This window comes from Mauremys reevesii, linkage group 3 (assembly GCF_016161935.1).
Source record: "Mauremys reevesii isolate NIE-2019 linkage group 3, ASM1616193v1, whole genome shotgun sequence".
Lineage (NCBI taxonomy): Eukaryota > Metazoa > Chordata > Testudines > Geoemydidae > Mauremys > Mauremys reevesii.
Window position 1 is genome coordinate 203,719,901 of NC_052625.1, and position 17,884 is coordinate 203,737,784.

Sequence of the window (17,884 nt, forward strand, 5' to 3'; positions counted from 1 at the left end):
CTCAACCCAAACTTCTATGGGAAGCTTCACATGGGGTTTAGGTTGCATGTCCTGAGGAGCTCTGAGTTAGTTCTTATTGTGGAGTTAAGTTAAACCCCTGGAATTCCGGGTGCTTGGAGCGTTTCTTTCCTCTGATCCATAACACTTATAACCAAGCCTGTTCTTCACTCCCTCAGAGCTGCTGCTGACGGCAGATGGAGCAGGTGGCCCAGAATGCTTCAGTGCAGTGTCTTTTCAGTGGCTGCTAGGTGAAATGAGTTTGGTGGGACTCAGTCTAGTAACTAGCAGATCAGGGTCTGTATTGCAAACAACACCTTCACGACGCCTCCAGCAGAGAAGCAAAGGACCATAAGGAGATTGAACTCCCAACTCACCCCGAGTGGTGGGACATCCAGCTCAGACACTTTGGTTGGGGCAACAATAGGAGAAGGTTGCATGGCTACTGCCAGCTTGCACCTATTCCCTGGATTCAGCCTCCAGGGATCTCTGTCTGGCAACTTTCACCAGCATGACATTCACTTTCAAAATTACGCTGAGCCTCTTATCCCTTGGATGTTAAACCATCAGGTTGCTTCAAGCTTGAAAAAGAGATGACTAAGGGGGGATATGATAGAGGTCTATAAAATCATGACTGGTCTGGAGAAAGGGAATAAGGAAGAGTTATTTACTCCTCATAACACAAGAACTAGGGGTCACCACATGAAATGAATAGGCAGCAGGTTGAAAACAAACAAAAGGCAGTATTTCTTCACACAATGCACGGTCAACCCATGGAACCCTTTGCCAGAGAATGTTGTGAAGGCCAAGACCATAACAGGGTTCAAAAAAGAACTAGATAAGTTCATGGAGGATGGGTCCATCAATGGCTATTAGCCAGGATGGGCAGGGATGCTGTCCCTAGCCTCTGTTTGCCAGAAGCTGGGAATGGGCGACAGGGGATGGATCACTTGATGATTCCCTGTTCTGTTCATTCCCTCTGCTACACCTGGCATTGGCCACTGTGGGAAGACAGGATACTGGGCTAGATGGACCTTTGGTCTGACCCAGTATGGCCGTTCTTATGTTCACCATGCATAGATCAGCTATGCCTTCCCTTCCCAGCTCTCTCAATAAATCCTCCCCCGGTGGCATCCCATTCAACCCCAAATTCCACACCCACCCAGTCCAACCCTGACCTACACTCTGCACAGCTCAGACCGAAGAGCTTTGGTGGAAGAGGAGCAAGTTAAATTCATGCAGCCCACTCCCAGCTTGTCAGCTGCTTATTATCAGTGCAGATTCCTGCAGCTCTAACTCCAGGACACAGCCCAAGATTGGAGCTGCCAGAGCTCAACACCCTGCCAACCATACTGTGCAGAAGCTGGAGTCCCCAGACGAGCCGATCCTGACTGGCCACCAGGAAAAGTTCATCTGCCTTATTTGGAGTGGTGAGCATTGTCTGCTTAGCACCTGCATTCTGTGTTGGTAATTGTTAGTAAATAGAGGTTAAGGCAGTGGTCACCAACGCAGTGCCTGTGGGTGCAATGCCGCCGAATTTCAGTGGCATTTCAGCGGGGACGCCTCTCGATGATGTTGCTTGTCGACGGCAAGTGGCGTCATCGAGAGGTGTCGCCGCCGAAATGCCGCCGAAATTCGGCAGCGTTTCGGCAGGTGCTCCACCACCACAGTGGTCCTTCATCTGGTGCCCACCAGACGAAAAGGTTGGGAACCACTGGGTTAAGGATATTACTGGGTAAGGCTCTTTCACTGGTAAAAGGCCCCACAAATCTAGGAACTGGGTAAGGGTGGGTAATTAAATTAACCAGGTTACACCCTGAGCCCTAGGAACTGGGTATGGGTAGGTGCCCTTCATAGAATCATAGAATATCAAGGTTGGAAGGGACCTCAGGAGGTATCTAGTATAATGGGAGAGAGAACACATGGCTGCAGACAGAGGAGCACAGGGATGCAATGAGTCAATGCTGGCCAGGCCGCTAAGCAGGGGCGCAGGTTTTATATACCCTTTTTATTACTAAACGGAACAGTGGGGCCAAATGTGAAGCCACTGTGCCCATTTAAACGCGAGCGCCCCATTTCAGAGCCCTGGCACAAGCTGTGCTTTCCTTCCTTCGGCCTCCCCGCTCATGTCTGCATCAAGTTATTTTTCATCCAGTCTTGAAAAAGCCCATTGTCCGGGTTACCGATCGTCTGGCCTCTCTACTCCTAACGCTTTCCACCACTGCGGGGTTATTAACCGTCTCACGTGCTCGGCTCCAGCTCCGAGACTGTAGGTCGTTGTCAGATACAAAGCAGGGAATCAAGTATCAGAGGGGGAGCCATGTTAGTCTGGATCTGTAAAAGCAGCAAAGAGTCCTGTGTCACCTTATAGACTAACAGACGTATTGGAGCATGAGCTTTCATGGGTGAATACCCGCTTTGTCAGACACACACACGAAAGCTCATGCTCCAATACGTCTGTTAGTCTACAAGGTGCCACAGGACTCTTTGCTGCTACAGCAGAGAACAGCGCTAGCCTGGATCGCATGTCACTGCCATCAGAGATGAGCGGCGCGGGCAGCCGGGGGAGCAACAGACGAGCTCCCCACAGCACATGAGGCATCGCACACTGCGCCTGTTTGCGAGAGCCGCCCACTAGGACGAGAGGTGTCAAATCACATTGTTTAAGGCAGGGGGTCTCAACCTTTGTCTTGTGGAGACCCCCCTCAACATGCTATAAAAACACCAGGGCCCGGGGCGGGGGCAGACTTGGGGCTCTGGGCCGTGGAGGGACCCTTGAGCACAGACATAGTTTTACTTCTATGGCGGGGGACAAGAGCTGGCAGGGGTAGAGCCAGCTCCGCGCAGCAGGGTCCAGGGAGGGAGCGTCACCTCCACCCCCTGACACGCAGGAGGCCACCCAGCCTGTCTGGGCTGTGGGGGGATGCAACCAAAAATATAACTCAAAGTGGGGACTCAGGTCAAGAAGTTTGAAAACTGCTCAGGGTGCAGGGAGGGGGAGCTGGGGGCTGTGTGCAGGGGCGGCTCTAGGCACCAGCAAAGCAAGCACCTGCTTGGGGCAGCCCATTTGCAGGGGCGGCAGGGAAGCTGAGAACCAACAGGGGGCTCTGGGAGCTGTAGTTCCTTGGTTAGCTCCCTGCCTATAGAGCCAGCCCTGGAGCAGGGAAAGAACTACATTTCCCAGCATTCCCTTGGCCACTACCAACTGGAAAGGAATGGGGGGACCTCATGCGGCAGCGTGCTGTGAGTGGAGAGTGGTAGGGAGACCATATTTTAACATTCAAAAACCAGGACACTCCAGGGGGAGGGAAGCCCCCCCACCACCATCCACTCCCTCCGACTGCCCCCCACAGAAACCCCAACCCATCCAGCCCCCCCTGCTCCCTGTCCCCTGATCACCCCCTCCCGGGACCCCTGCCCCTAACTGCCCCCCAGGACCCCACCCCCTATCTAAGCGCTGCTGCTCCTTGTCCCCTGAGTGCCCCCTCCCAGGACCCCACCCCCATCTAAGCCTCCCTTCTCCTTGTCCCCAACTGCACCCTCCTGAGACCTCCCCCCAACTTCCCCCCAGGACCCCACCTCCTACCTGTCCCCTGATAAACCCCTGGGACTCCCATGCCTCTCCAACTGCTGGCTGTCCCCTGACTGCCCCCAAACCTCCACCCCATCCAACCCCGATCCCTGTCCCTTGACTGCCCCCTCGGAATGCCCTACCCCTTCTCCAACCCCCCATCCCCCTTACCGTGCCGCTCAGACCAGTGTGTCTGGCTCCACACAGCGCCAGACACGCTGCTGCATACATGCTGCCATGCTCCCCCACGGAGCCCACAGCCCCCCCCACACACACACACCCAGCACCTGCCTTCCAGATTTGAACACTTCAAAATTCAGGAGGGCTCAAGCTCAGTTTGGGCAGCTGTTACTTCATTTCTCCCAAATCAAGTACACTGATCCACTGTAACTTGCTGTAGAAAAAGTAGGATAAAATTGAGCAAGAAATGCTTCCCAGTGGTTATTAGGACTGGAATTGCTATTTTCAACAGCCATTGCCTTTTTGTTTGTTTAAGGAAGACAGTGATATTGCATTGGTAAATTCCCCATAGAAAGAAAGAGTGGAACAAAAGTATAATAAAGGCACCTCAACTTTTCCTCATTTATGGAGGCCAGTCTTATAATATGCATCCAGATCTCCTCCAATCACACAAGCTGAATATTGTTCCACTTTACTGCAGCTCTGTAACCATATGGGAACCAATCCTGTCTGTGTTCTGTGCACATCCAAAATTCCTGCTGAATGACCTGCCCTGGGAGCGAGTTACCAGTGACCCAGGGCTACGGCGGAAGGAGGGTGCAGGTGCGGGGGAGAGCCCAGGGCTGGGGCGGCAGGAGGAGTGTGGGGGCACTGGTGGGAGGGAAGGGGGAGCCCAGGGCTGGGTGGCAGCGGGGTGGAGTGAGGGCACTGGTGGGGGGGAAAGGGGGAAGCCCAGCGCTGGGGTGGCAGGGGGTGTGGGTGTGGGGGGGAGAGCCCAGGGCTGGAGCCGCAGAGGTGTGTGGGGAGGAGCCCAGGGCTGGGATGGGGGGCAGCCAAAATTTTTTTTGCTTGGGGCAGCAAAAACCCTAGCGCCGGCCCTGCCCCTGAGGCAGGGCAGTGCTCTGATCCCCACGGCATAGACGGGGAACAGCCTGAGAGTGACTGTCCCCAGGTCACCCGTGGCAGAGCAGGTCACCCGGATCCTAACCTGGGGCCAGCCCGGGGAAGGCAGGGACAAGCCCCACATCGCAGGACCCTGCATTGTTTCTGCAAGGGAGGCTTCCTCCCCAGCCCTTCATCTTCCTCCCGAGAGCCAGTGCCTCCCAGCTGGGAGTCGCTGCCAAGTCACCCTTTAGTCCTGGCAGCCCCAGTGATCCACCCCCCGGATGGCCAGTTCTCCTCCCACTTCTGTACCCAGCAACTGCAACCAACTTTGGTTCTGTCTGCCAGGAGAGAGGCTTTAGCACGAGAAGTGATCACCGTATCCTGCCCTGTACCAGAAGGGGAGACCAGGCTAAAGGAAGCTGCCCTCTGCTTTATTTCCAGGCTCCATGTGCTTGATCTCATGTGCCCTGTCTGAAGAACCTGGGTATCCAGGAGTCCCCCCAGGGGAAGTCCCAGAAAAAACACTGTGCTGCAAATCTGCCAGTTCTGCCTTAGCCTTGAGTGGATCCAATTGGCCCTTCAGCGTCTCGTGATACTTATGGCCGGGGCAGATAACTACCCACATTGGCCCGCCCCAGTCCCTAAGAGCAGAGTGTGTATGTGGCATGCTGCACACGCATTGCTAAGGAATGCAGCCCAGTGCTGGCCAAGAGCCAGGCAGCCCCACGTCAGGAAGTAAATACACTTGACAAGGAATCTTCCCTCTGCCTATGAAACACCCTGACTAGGGAATGGAAAACTAACAGGGAAAGAAAAGGATGAAGCTGATGGAGCCTCCGGCTGTGCCAGCATCTGGACTGATCAGAGGGGGTTGGGACTGACTGATACATAACCACCCCTCTTCCCTAGAATCCAGGAGCGTGGGTATAATGCCTGGCATTTCGGTCATGCCTACGGCGTGAACCAAGAGCATGTGCCTCACTGCTGGAGCTAAAGGAACCCCATCCCTTGCTAGGAGTGGGAGCCTGACACATGGGCTGTAACACGGAACAGCTGGTTACACATGCACCACTGCAGAGGTCAACGGGCTCCTTGCAGGAAGGATGGTGCAGTGGGAAGAGCTCTAGCAGAGGGTGCAGGGGAGACCTGGGTTCAAGTCCCTCTTCTACCACAGGTGCTGTGTGTGCTTGGACAGGTCACTGAGTGTCTGGGCCTCAGTTCCCTTCTGTACCATGGAGATCCCAGCCTCCCTGGGGTGGTGAGAGAATAAACACAGTGCAGATTGCCAGGTGTGCTGATCCCATGGGAACAGAAGGGCTATGCAGGAACCTTACACAAGCACCTGGAGTTGGATCCAGATCAAGCAGTTCACAGCATTTAGACCCAAACTCTGAGGGAGCAGGAGATGGTTCAATCTTAATGATCCACCAGCTTTTGAATGCCAGGATCTGGCCCGTCTCTGGTGCAAAGGAACAGCTGCTGCAGGCTACTCAGCTTCCACCCTAGAGCTTTAAAACCCACCTGCACAGGAGGGTAAATGTTATTCTGTAACCCCAAGCCTCCTGCAGGAGGAAAATCATTGTGATGCCGCATTCTGACCTTGTTCTAGTCCCTGTTGTATTTTCCGAGAAAGCCTCATCAGACAGCAGGTGTATTGCAGCTCCTGCTCTGTGCACGGCCGCTTCCGCTCTATTCTTTGCTGCGTGATGGTAAAGAAATAGCACGGCATGAAATCCATGGGATTCTCTTACCTCTGATCCGGGCCAGCTGCCAGTGGCATTTCAATGCTAACTGCATCATCCTTTCCGACACGATTCTCCGTGGAGGTGCTTTGAACGTACCCACGTGCTGCAGCACCTGGTTTAGCTCGATACAGAGCGTTACTCTCAATTCACAGCAGGAAAGCGGAGGAAAATAATTGTGTGATCAGGTCAGATAAACAATCATTAAATGCACAGACGGCAGAGAAAGGAGGAGAAAGGCTGAGCCTTAAAGATCAATCCCAGTGAACAGATTATGAGTGAGGATGAAATGGGGATGGAAGTTCTGGACGTCAGAGAGGTATGAAGGAAATAAAAATTGACAGTGGGAAGAAAAGAATGAGGCAGTTCAGAAAAGAGCAATGAAATCAAAAGCCAGCAGCGTTCAGAGCCCCCACTGTGAGCCTTCCAGGGTGCCTCCACCCCCCAAGCTTTTCTCATGGCGTGTACAGCTGAGCCGCTCTCACTTCAAGGGTCACTGCCAGGCCAGATTTCAGAGAGTGGCACTGCATCCCTGTGTGCCAGGCTGCAACGCCACATTGCAATGCCACTTGGGTTTGGGGAGCCTCTCAGCCAGGGGGCCTGGAACAACCCGCCCCTTTTGCCCCCGCTCCGGGATACACCCCGTGTTTAACGTGCATATGGCTGTGGGCAGCACTGCTTTCTCCTGCGAATAAATGGATCCCACTGGCTCAGTTGGCTCTTCCTCTAGTGGCTGGTCCACAAAAGAGGATAACAGCCTGATAGATCTGCCAGCGAAAGGCGCGACTCCTTTAGCTCACACAGTAACGCTTGTGCTGGGGAAGCGGATTAGTCACTGTCATAGCTGAGCAAACAAAGACTTTGATTACAACAGAGAAACTCGGATCCCCTGACACTGGTCGTCGTGCTGCATTAGCACCTCTTAGGACAATAAAGAGAGACCCCAATAAAAATGAGATATTTAAAATCCCACCTCCAGTTCCTCCCACCCTCTCATGAGGCGTTAGGCTCTCCACATTCCCCCTCCCATCCAGGCCAGTGACAGGTGATAGTCCCCCTGGCAAAGCAAGGCTGAATGTTCGTTCCTCTACAGAAGCAGTGCGGTCTAGTGGAAAGGGCACTGGGCTGGCACTCTGGAGACATGGGTCTGTTCCCAGCTCTGCTGCTGGGTCACTGTGTAACCTGGGGCAAGTCATGTCAAAGTTCTGTGCCTCAGTTTCCCTACCTAGTCTGAGGACAGTGGCACTCAGCCACCCTGGTAAAGTGCCTGCAGCTCTCTCGATGAGCAGGTACCTAGCAAATCACTGCAGTTCGGAGGCAGATTCTGCATCACCCCATCAAGGCTGTTCCTGAACAGAAATTCCCCGTGTCGTTACTGAAGAAGCCTGCAATATGAGACTCCGTGGCGAGATTCTGACCGCAAAGAAGCGGTGCCACCCACTCTCTGGACAGGGTGCCTTTGCTGGCTTCTCCTGCTGTTACTCTCTGAGATTCCTCTTGCAAAGTGCTGCCACCCAAGAGCAGACTCTGAGAAGCAGCCCGATCTCAGGCTGATTGCCTGACTATACAGCAGCAGCACCGGCATTACTGCTAACTTGCTTGGGCTCTCATCCTGTTTTCATGCACTGCACCTTCCCAATTAGCTTTTACATCTGGGAGGGGAAAATAGCTCTTGTTAACAAATCCACTGCTAGCCTGGACGTCAGGACTGTCACCATGCTGCACTGCACAGACACTCAGAATTTCACACTGACATTTCAGATCCTCCTTCTCCAAGAGACCAGACCAGTCTGCTCAGAGGGAGAATCTCCCTTAAATATTTACACTATAGGGCCTGTGACACACAGTATGGCAGTTCTCAATCCATCCAGCAGAGGGCAGTAGTAACACACACATGACAGTTCATTACAATATCAGTGAGTTATCTTATGGTTTGTGGTTTAAATTGCTATGGACCAGCCTCTGCCAGCTTTGGGTGCCCCTTGCCAGTTTACTGTTAGAAAGCTGCATTCATAGACTGGTGAGAGGCTCACAGATCGGTGGCAGAGCCTTAGGGGGTACAGGAATCCCTGCCATAAGATGCAGAGAAAAAATGTGCACCCACCATTTCCCCCCCCAATGCTTAAGACTCTGCATCTCCCAGCACCTCGGCTTTGTAATTGCTACCCAGCCAGTAGTGATCTGAGCCTCCCAGACCCTTGGGGAGGTGGGGAAGGAATTTTGCAGCTAGGGAACAGACAGATGAAGCCACTTGCCCAAAGCCACACAGACGGTCTGTGCCAAAGCTGGGAATAGACCCTAGATCTCTGGGTCCTGTGCTTCAACACACTCACGATCACACTCGCTCTCCCCAGCGCTGGCCATTTTCTCCTGACGCGTGAACCTGTCACCTTGTCCTTAGAGATGGGTCTGGATCCGAACACCCTGGACTCTGGGGACGCCAGGCTCTGAGATACCAGAACCAGCCGCCTGTATAATGGAGCTAAATCTGTCTCCTTTCAAAGCCAGGCCAGAATCCACAGAACTCCTGGCATGCAGATAACACCCTGACCAGCACTTTCTCCAGGAGTGGCACCTGGCAAAGCCCCCCTGAATCAGCACATGATCCGACAGCACAGAGCCTACAGACTGTTTCCATTCACTGATGGTTCTTTATTGATGTGTTCTCTCTGACAATGCGTTCGGAGCTGTACAGGACATTAAACGTGGACAGTCCCTGACACAAGAGCTTCCAGCCGAAGAGCTGGAGACGGGATGTGCTGGAAGCCCAGAGATAATGGCTGGGTTCTAATCTGGGGGACATCATGGAAGGAGCAGGTCTCACAAGGAGCACTGCCCACCTCTAAAGGACAGAGCAAGGGAGATGGGTTGGCGAGCTTCATTTCTCTGCTCCAGCATCCCGTCCTCCCTCAATAAAACACCTTCTCCAGGTACGTGTTCAGGAACATGCCGGTGGGATCCAGCTCCTCCCGGATGGTGCAGAACTTCCGGAAGCCGGGATACATCTTCTCAAAGTCCTTCCGGGTACAGGTGTGAGCCTACGAGAGAGCGACCGTGTGAGTGAACCCTCTGCCCACGAACACTGAACAGCAGCGGCAGAACTGAGCTCTCCGTGTGCTCGTCTGGAGAGCTCCACAGGCGCGTACACAACAACAGAGTCCCGACCCCAGAGGCTTTACAAGCAGGACAGGCTGGCTCCATCGGGACAGGAGCAGCCCAGGGTGGTGTGGTTCTTACAGACGGAAGGTCTGTGATGTCCAGGGTTGTCCAGAACTATCACATACAGTGAAACCTGCCCTGAAACCCCCCTGCCTCAAACACCTTTAGGGACATCCCCTGTTTTGTAAAGCCAGGTCTGCGGCTCCTTTCCAAGCCCAGCCTTGGGAGTCCACACTGCATGGTAAACCTGGACTCGCAATTGCTGGGCCTGGGTCTTCCAGTCATGCTAATGCATCCACACTGCACAACACAGACCTTCTGACTCAGGCCCACAGCACAATGACAGGGGTTGGACCCAACTCACAGCAGGACCTGGGCTCTGACCGACCCCCTAGCAGGGTCCTAGGGCCCAGGCTGTGAGTGCTTGCTGGCCTGACTCAGAGTGATTGGTGTGTGGACGGAAGAGAGACTTGGTCTCAAACCTGAACCAGAGCCCGGGCTCCATGTGCAGTGTAGACAGACCCTCTAAGTCTGAAGGGACCAATTTGCTCATCCATGAGGTCTAGACTCAAAGCTGAGCCATGCCACCCCTTCCCCCATCTCTCCCCGGCCCCATTGCCCCAGGAGGACCCTCGCCTACCACCCGTCCTTGAATCTAAGGAGGCCTTTCCCTGCCCCCCGTCCGATTCATGCCACCCCACCCCTGCCCAGGAAGTGAGCAAGGGGGCCAGGAACCCACAGCAGTGGAGATGGGGCGTGTCAGAGAGGGCAGGCCAGAGGGTTCCCAGCTGAGCCAGATCACGACTCTGCCTCAGTGAGATCCAGGCAGGCCCCACTCCACCCTCCTCATTACCCACAGAACCTGGAGTGTGGGTCACAGTGTCTAGTTCACAGGGTTAAAGAGCTGGGCTCTGATTCCTCCCTGAGCCCACGGGCCAGGCTGCAGCGGTACCTTTGCCCAGTGCGGTCGCCCCCCAGCCTTCTTCATGATGCTCTCGTAGGCGAGCCAGTAGTCCAGCCGGGGCACGTCCTTCCCGTAGGGCCTGAGGGCACAGGGCAGAGTCAGTGGCTAGCAGCTGCCTCCATCCCCCTTCCCAGAGGATTTCTTTGGCATTAAAATGACCAAGGGGGTACGTGACACAGACTCATTCGCCTCTTACACGGACTGGCCACTGGGGGGAGACAGAGCTACCCTCGCCTTCACAGAGGTCATGGATTTCCCCCACTGGGGGATGCTCGTGGGACCTACTGGAGTCTGAGTTCTGCGGCCAGCCCAATTCGGGCCAGCAGTGGGGTGTGAACCCGGCACTGTCAGCGCTAGAAGCAGCAGCCGCTGCCACGGGAGCTCGAGGACTAACCCCCGCTGGGTAGGGCCCATGGGAGACTCTGCTCCAGCTCAGACCAGATGGGCCAGAGACGTGCTCTGCCTCCTAAGCCTGGGTTAAAACTGAGCCAAGGGCACTTGGGCTGAATGGCAGGAAAAGCGTGCCGGGAGGGAGATGGTGGATCTCTGCTGTGCAGTGTCCCCCGGGGAAAGGGCTGGAGACCCATCGCTCGGGACACAGCCCTGGGGAACAGGCTGAGGACCATTTTCGGGTCTGTGTTTGTCCAGCACAACGGGGTCCTGGTCCATGATGGGGCCCCTAGACATCCCCACAATACGAACAATTAACAACAAGTAACAATAAGAATTCCCAGGGGGACAGGACCCGACAGCTCTTTTAATCTCGTGTTCAGGATCAAACCAACCAGCTGGGAGTCAATAATCAACTCAACCCTTAAAATCCCCATGAACCAGCCCGTGTTGTAATCCCCATGTGACATGTGGGGAAACTGAGGCACGGGGAGGCGACCTGACTGGCCCAAGGTCCCATAGCTGGGAACATACGTCAGGACTCTCAAGCCACTGGACAGTTTTTCTGCCCCCGTGCAGCAGGGGAAGAAAACTCTGGGGTTGCCGCCCACCAACTCGGAGCGGAGCACGAGCAGTGAGATCTGGATCGGCCGAGCCGTCGACGTCTGGTAACACCAGCTTCCAATGTCCAGGTTAACTCTGGCTTGTGCAGCAGCCCCCGGCCCTGCCAGAGCCAGAGCCCCGTTCCTCCCGGCCCAGCCCCCGCTTTACCTGTACATGATGATGTTCATGTAGCAGCTGTCTCTCTGGAAACAGGGACTCAGCAAGATGTCGTCCCCCCGAGCAAAGCGCACCTCCACTGGGTAGTGTGCCACCACTTTGGGGGTGTTCTCCAGCACGGCCTTCAGCTCCAGCAGGGCCTCCTTCGTCTTCTCACTGCCCAGGCGCAAACCGCCCCAGAGCGCACGTTAGCACTGGAGCCACCATCTCGCTGCTGGGCCTCAAACCGCCCTTCCCCACAGCGGGGCGAGTTCTGAGCCTGACCACAACTCCCCCTAGCGCTGGAAGGGCAGGGGCTGCGGGTCGGGATTGAGGGGCACCAGCAGAGCTGTGTGGGGTGCCCAGAGCTGGGATAGCAGGGGGGCACCGACAGAGGCGTGGGTGGGAGCCCAGAGCTGGGATAGCAGGGGGTTGTGGGTGAGGATTGAGGGGCATTGGCAGAGGTGTGGGGGTGGGAGCCCAGGGCTGGGATAGCAGGGGGCTGCGGGTTGGGATTGAGGGGCGTCGGCAGAGGTGTGGGGTGCCCAGAGCTGGAATAGCAGGGGGCACCGGCAGAGCTGTGGGTGGGAGCCCAGGGCTGGGCTAGCAGGGGGCTGCGGGTTGGGACTGAGGGGATCAGCAGAGCTGTGTGTGGGGTGCCCAGGGCTGAGATAGCAGGGGGCTGGGTCGGGATTGAGGGGCATTGGCAGAGGTGGGGGGGGCAGGGCTGGAATAGCTGGGGGGCTGCGGCGCGGTGGCAGCGCTGCAGGGAGCAGGGCTGGAATAGCTGGGGGGCTGCGGCGCGCTGGCAGAGCCGAGGGGTGCCCAGGGCTGAGAATAGCTGGGGGCTGCGGCGCTGGCAGAGCTGCGGGAGCAGGGCTGGAATAGCTGGGGGCTGCGGCGCGCTGGCAGAGCTGCGGGTAGCAGGGATCGAATAGCTGGGGGGCTGCGGCGCGCTGGCATAGCTGAGGGGGGCAGGGCTGGAATAGCTGGGGGCTGCGGCGCTGGCAGAGCCGAGGGGCAGGGCTGGAATAGCTGGGGGCTGCGCGCTGGCAGAGCTGTGGGGGCAGGGCTGGAATAGCTGGGGGCTGCGGCGCTGGCAGAGCTGGGGGGAGCAGGGCTGGAATAGCTGGGGGGCTGCGGCGCGCTGGCAGAGCTGCGGGGAGCAGGGCTGGAATAGCTGGGGGGCTGCGGCGCGCTGGCAGAGCTGCGGGGAGCAGGGCTGGAATAGCTGGGGGGCTGTGGCACGCTGGCAGAGCCGAGGGGGGGAAGCTTTCACAGCTGCCTGCACCACACTTGGCTCTAGCTGGCATTAAAATCCCTCCTTTTTGTGAGCGATTTATTTACGGAGTCGTTCCCAAAGAGAAGATACTGCGAGCTAAGCCGGGACCAGAACCACCTTCCAGCCTGTCGCCACCAGTGGAGCTGGTCCCTGCAGGACGGCCCCTCAGGCTAACAGGGAAGCGATGCTGCTCTGAGTTTCTGCGCATGTGTTTGGAGAAATCCCCCCCGCCCCATACACACACACACTGGGGTTTAACCCCAGCGGCCGGGCCCTGCGTTTCACCGCCTCGTGCCCGGTGTGCTCTGAAGAGGCGACGAATTCACCCTTCTGTGTCTGTTTGAGAGGAACCTGCCAATGGAGGAACCGGATTGGGTCCCAGTGCACCGGCGGCTGGGTTACCCACGTGGGTGGGAATCGGCTGATTGGTCCCAAAGTGGAACAAAACCAGAGTGTGAAAGCAATAACCCGCTTCGAGGAGTAACCCCGGCCCACGCCCTCCAAGGGTATTAGGCACCTAACTCCCATTGGCCTCAGTGGGCGTTAAGCCACAGGGAGTTAGGATCTGGGCCTAAATTCTGTGGGTCTCTGCATCCCAGCCCTGCCCCCACATACCCCTAAGCCGTGCTGGGCTAACACCTTGCTCAGTCATGTGGGGAGGAGGGGGTCTCTGCTGCCAGGATCACAGCACAGTGGTGCCCCATAAGTCCTGTCCTGGGCCCAGCCATCCTGGAAGGGATTGCTGACTACCCCAGAGCCTGGCTGTCTCGCACACCCCCCAGCCTGGACATCCAGGTGCTCTGGGCGCATCCAGCGGTCGCTGAGCAGATGAGTCAATCCCTACCACTGGAAGGAGCTTTCCCGAGCCTGGCTCCTGCCTGAGTGGGACTGGGAAGCAGGAAGGAAAGAGGCACCGTGCAATCTCTCCTCTCCCGCTAGCATACACGCGCAGGCCTGGGCCATGAACGGGTGCAGAGCTGCATTGCACGGCCAGCAGTCCCCGTACAGCCCCTTGCACGGCCTGGGTGTGGCGGGGGGTTCCGCAGAGCCGCTTACATGGGGATAGCCCAGTCCTGGACGTGCTGTCTGAAGCGGCACTCGTAGTTGAAGATCTTGTAGCTGAGGTCGACGTGCTCCACCTTGCCCTTGAAGAGGAGCCAGAAGAAGAAGCGATTGATCCAGCACACCAGGCTGGGCAGGAACGTGCTGCAGGGGAGACAGGGAGAGATCAGGGCCGGGGCAGAACCACACAGACCACGTGTCAGATCCGCAGCTGACGAGGGGCCAAGGCTCCCCAAAGAGGTGGGTGGGTCTGACGGCCAAGCCAGACCCTCAGTAGTTCCCAATGGGAGGCACCACTCGACCAGCTGCCCCCTGAGGTTGTAAGGAGGGGAAGGGGTTATCTGGGTCCCCTTTAGGGGGCAAAGGGAGGCCAGGGCTGGCTCAGGGTCTGTGAGGCCAAGGGGACCTGCAGGCCAATTGGGGCGGTAGGAAGGAGGTTGAGCTGCCTCTAGTGCACTGTTCAGTCATTGCCGTCACACCCCAAGCCTGAGGCGCTGCACCCCCTTGCACCCCAGCCGAGACGTCAGCCTCGGAGCACTGCTGGGAGCCAGAGAGGCCAAAGCTCGCTCGGACACACCGCGTCCCTTAGAATCAGGGCAATGCCACTGCATGCCCCCTTACTGGCCAAAGCCCCACACCCCATGTCACTGCACCACGGAGCACAGTCAGACAGGGCTGGGGCTTGGAAGGGGATTTACATCACCGCACATCATGCTGAAAACGCTGTCCCATGCCCTTTGCGTTATTTCATAATCATTTTTTTAAAGCATTGCAGGGCAGAGGTTATTTCTTTACATGGTGGGGCTTTTCGAACTTCTTCTCAGTCCCCTCAAGCTCTGGTTCTTATATTAACAATCCCTCAATACTGGGGTTTGAACTTGGGACCTTTAGATCCAGATTACAGACCTGCTACCAGGTGTGCTAAAGGAGCAACTCCATGAGCTCGCTCTGTCACAACATGCCGGCCTCAGCGTTTTTGTGGGTCTTCCAGACAGGCTGCAGTGACAGTGCCCTAGAGGGGTCCTAACCCCCCTAGTGCCTACAGAGGAGGAGATTTCACGGAGTAGGGCTCTTTTAATCTAGCCAAAGGTAGATCAAGGCAGAACGGCTGGGAGCTGAAGCGAGAGAAAGTCAGGCTAAACTGCGAAGGTAATTAATCACTGGGGCAGCTCACCCAGGGACATGGTGGATTCTCCATCACACAGAGTCTTTAACTCAGGCCTGGGTGTCTCTTGCTAACAGATCTGCTCTAGCTCAGCCAGAACAGAGAAAAAACTCACTTCTGTGCAACCTCTGAACACTCCTCTGCCATAAACCAGTTCCCTCCACCTCCACTATGTACCACTTACATCTGATTGGTTTTGATCTCAAGCTCCTTGCAACAGGGACTGCCTGAAGCTGCAGCTACCGGGGGAGTTTGGGGCTATTGCCATGTGATGTACGCTAGTTACTTGGCACTTTGTGGTAACAGCAGGACTAGAACTCAGATCCTCCTCCTCCTAAAGCATAACCCCTCTTGCCCGGCTAAGCTGAGGGAGAATCACCCTCAACAGTAGAGAATCACTGACACACACCGCTGAGTGTTTTTGTTTTTAACAACAGTCCCAGGGCTTTCTGCACCTCTGGGAATGGATATGCAGGGATGTAGCAAGGAAGTAAGGGAAGGTTCCCCCTTGCTCTGACAATGGGTGTCTGGAGAGTTTATTATCGCCTGGTGGTGATTTTATATCATGTTACACTTTCCATCCTTGCCAGGCCAGTCCCAGCCATCCTCCCTCCCCTGAATTCAACCATCATCTTTCCGGCCCTGACGTTCTCAGCTCCCTGCAGGGTGGGGAAACTGAGGCACAAAAAGTGTATGTGTGTGTGTGTGTGGAGGGGGTGACTTCTGAGGTCAGCAGCAGAGCCAGGACTAAAACCCAGGCAGTTCCACACTCTAAGTCAAGTTCCTTCAACCCCAGATCAGGTGCCCTGACCTAATTCAGGTGGAACAGCTGGTTGCCTCCTCTCCTAGTCCTAGATTTATTCTGTGGATGCAGGGAACAAGCGTAAATCCCCAGCAGCCTGGCGTGCTGCGTCAGCATATCCCCAAGTGGACTCCTTAACAGCCATCCCCACAACAGGGTGCCACACCAAAACACTACAAGAATCCATCCCTACCTGATCCAGAGCAGAAACTCCAGCAGATAGTATCCGGCGGCATAGTCCCAAAACCAGTTGGCAGAGGATGAAGGAGGCTGAAAGGTACCACATGAAGGCTCTGATCAGAGATTTCCCCTGGCAGGAGGAGACTGGCAGCCCTTTGTCTCTCTCTCCAGGACATTCACACTGACAGCAGGGAGCGGAAAACGGATGCTAGGGAATGAAGGTGGCAAAACAAAACTGCCCCCGCTCAAATCTGGCCAGGAGTTTGGGGTCATACTTTTGTGCAAGGCATCATGGAGTCTTGGGTACAGGAGATACGGGGTTCAGTCACCCCTCTTGGCCATAGGAGGGCACCCCCGATAGCACAGCACCTCCAATGGGAGCGGCTTGGAATGCCACTGACTCATCACCCCATTTCTTCAAGGACATTGGGAGACTCCAACCCAAGCATTGGCCGGAAAGGGCCCTCTTCAGTCTGTCAAAGGGGAGGAGATCCCAGCCCCGGGAGAGGAGACTAGCAGAAGGCCCTGAGCCTGGCTGTCCCTGAGGCATGACTGGTGCCCTCTGGCATGGTGGTTTCCTCAACGCTGGGGTCTGACATTGTATCTCAAACAGTGCCTGATCTGCTTTTTCATTGCTGCCCGTGCGTGTGTCCTTCCTCGCCCCACCCTGGGGCAGGGTGGAAGGCAGGATCAGGGCTGCAGTGGGACAGGCTGTACCTTGTTGGTATGATCCTGATAGATGACGCTGACGTTCTCGCTGTGGGGGAACCACAGGAAGCGGAAATATTCCGATCGCCGCAGGTGGCTGTCAAGGTTGTCGAGCACCTGTGTGGGGCAGAGAAAGAATGCAGTGGGAAGAGAAAGAATATAGGCTAAAGGAGAATCTCCAGTTGTTGGTTATAGTCTGGGGTCTATGGCACACAGTCGAGCAGTTCCGATTGCATCCCGTAGAGGGCAGTGGCACATTAGCCCATATGTTAGAGGCAGCAGACAGCCAAGAGCTGCTTCACTGGCCCTGGGGAACCGCTCCCTGATGGTGGGTATCTTGTCCTGGTGCTCAGAGCTCAGCACTTGGGACAAACCAAGGGCCTGGCAGTTGTGGGGTGCGGGTGGGGAAGCCAGATGCAAGGGCACTTTGTGATGGAGATAATAACTATATTAAATAGCAGCCCCGCCCCGCCCCCCAGGCCCACGCCCTGGGGAGCTCAGAGCCCCACCAGGGTGCCTGTGATCAGAGCGAAGGCTAGCCTGGTCTGCAGCCACCTGGCCACGGGGCTATAGGACCAATCTGTGCAGCCAGGACGGACCAGACCATTGTTACAAGGGTCACCGTGCAAAGGAACTTCTAGTCCCCCTTCCGTGGGAGCTGCGTGGGGGCGCTGTTGGGGGGCCTCGTGCTGTCTACACTGCGGGTTGGGTTGGTTTAGCTGCATTGCTCAGGGTTTTCCCCCCCCCGCCCCGAGCGACATGATTACACTGTCCTAATTTCCTCATGTAGATATAAGAACGGCCACACTGGGTCAGACCAAGGGTCCATCCAGCCCGCTGTCCTGTCTGCCGACAATGGCCAATGCCAGGTGCCCCAGAGGGAGTGAACCTAACAGGCAATGATCAAGTGATCTCTCTCCTGCCATCCATCTCCATCCTCTGACAAACAGAGGCTACCCATCCTGGCTAATAGCCATTTATGGACTTCACCACCATGAATTTATCTAGTTCCCTTTTAAACACTGTTATAGTCCTAGC

General features: G+C 56.1%; 1 protein-coding gene across 3 annotated transcripts in view; it reads right to left on the bottom strand.

Moving 5' to 3' along the window:
- Window positions 1-9,006: 9,006 nt before the first annotated feature.
- The window catches only part of LOC120401859 (L-gulonolactone oxidase), a 32,112-nt gene continuing 23,234 nt past the window's right edge, over window positions 9,007-17,884 (bottom strand). Inside the window, exons 7-12 of one of the 3 annotated variants that reach the window (XM_039532082.1) lie at window positions 16,856-16,963; window positions 16,152-16,228; window positions 13,986-14,135; window positions 11,660-11,824; window positions 10,487-10,577; window positions 9,007-9,413 (exon numbers count right to left, since the gene is read on the bottom strand). In XM_039532082.1, the coding sequence (XP_039388016.1) occupies window positions 9,285-9,413; window positions 10,487-10,577; window positions 11,660-11,824; window positions 13,986-14,135; window positions 16,152-16,228; window positions 16,856-16,963 (720 nt within the window). In that variant the 3' untranslated portion in view covers window positions 9,007-9,284. The remainder of the gene's footprint in view (window positions 9,414-10,486; window positions 10,578-11,659; window positions 11,825-13,985; window positions 14,136-16,151; window positions 16,229-16,855; window positions 16,964-17,884) is intronic. The other 2 variants (XM_039532081.1, XM_039532083.1) reach the window with 2 other exon arrangements.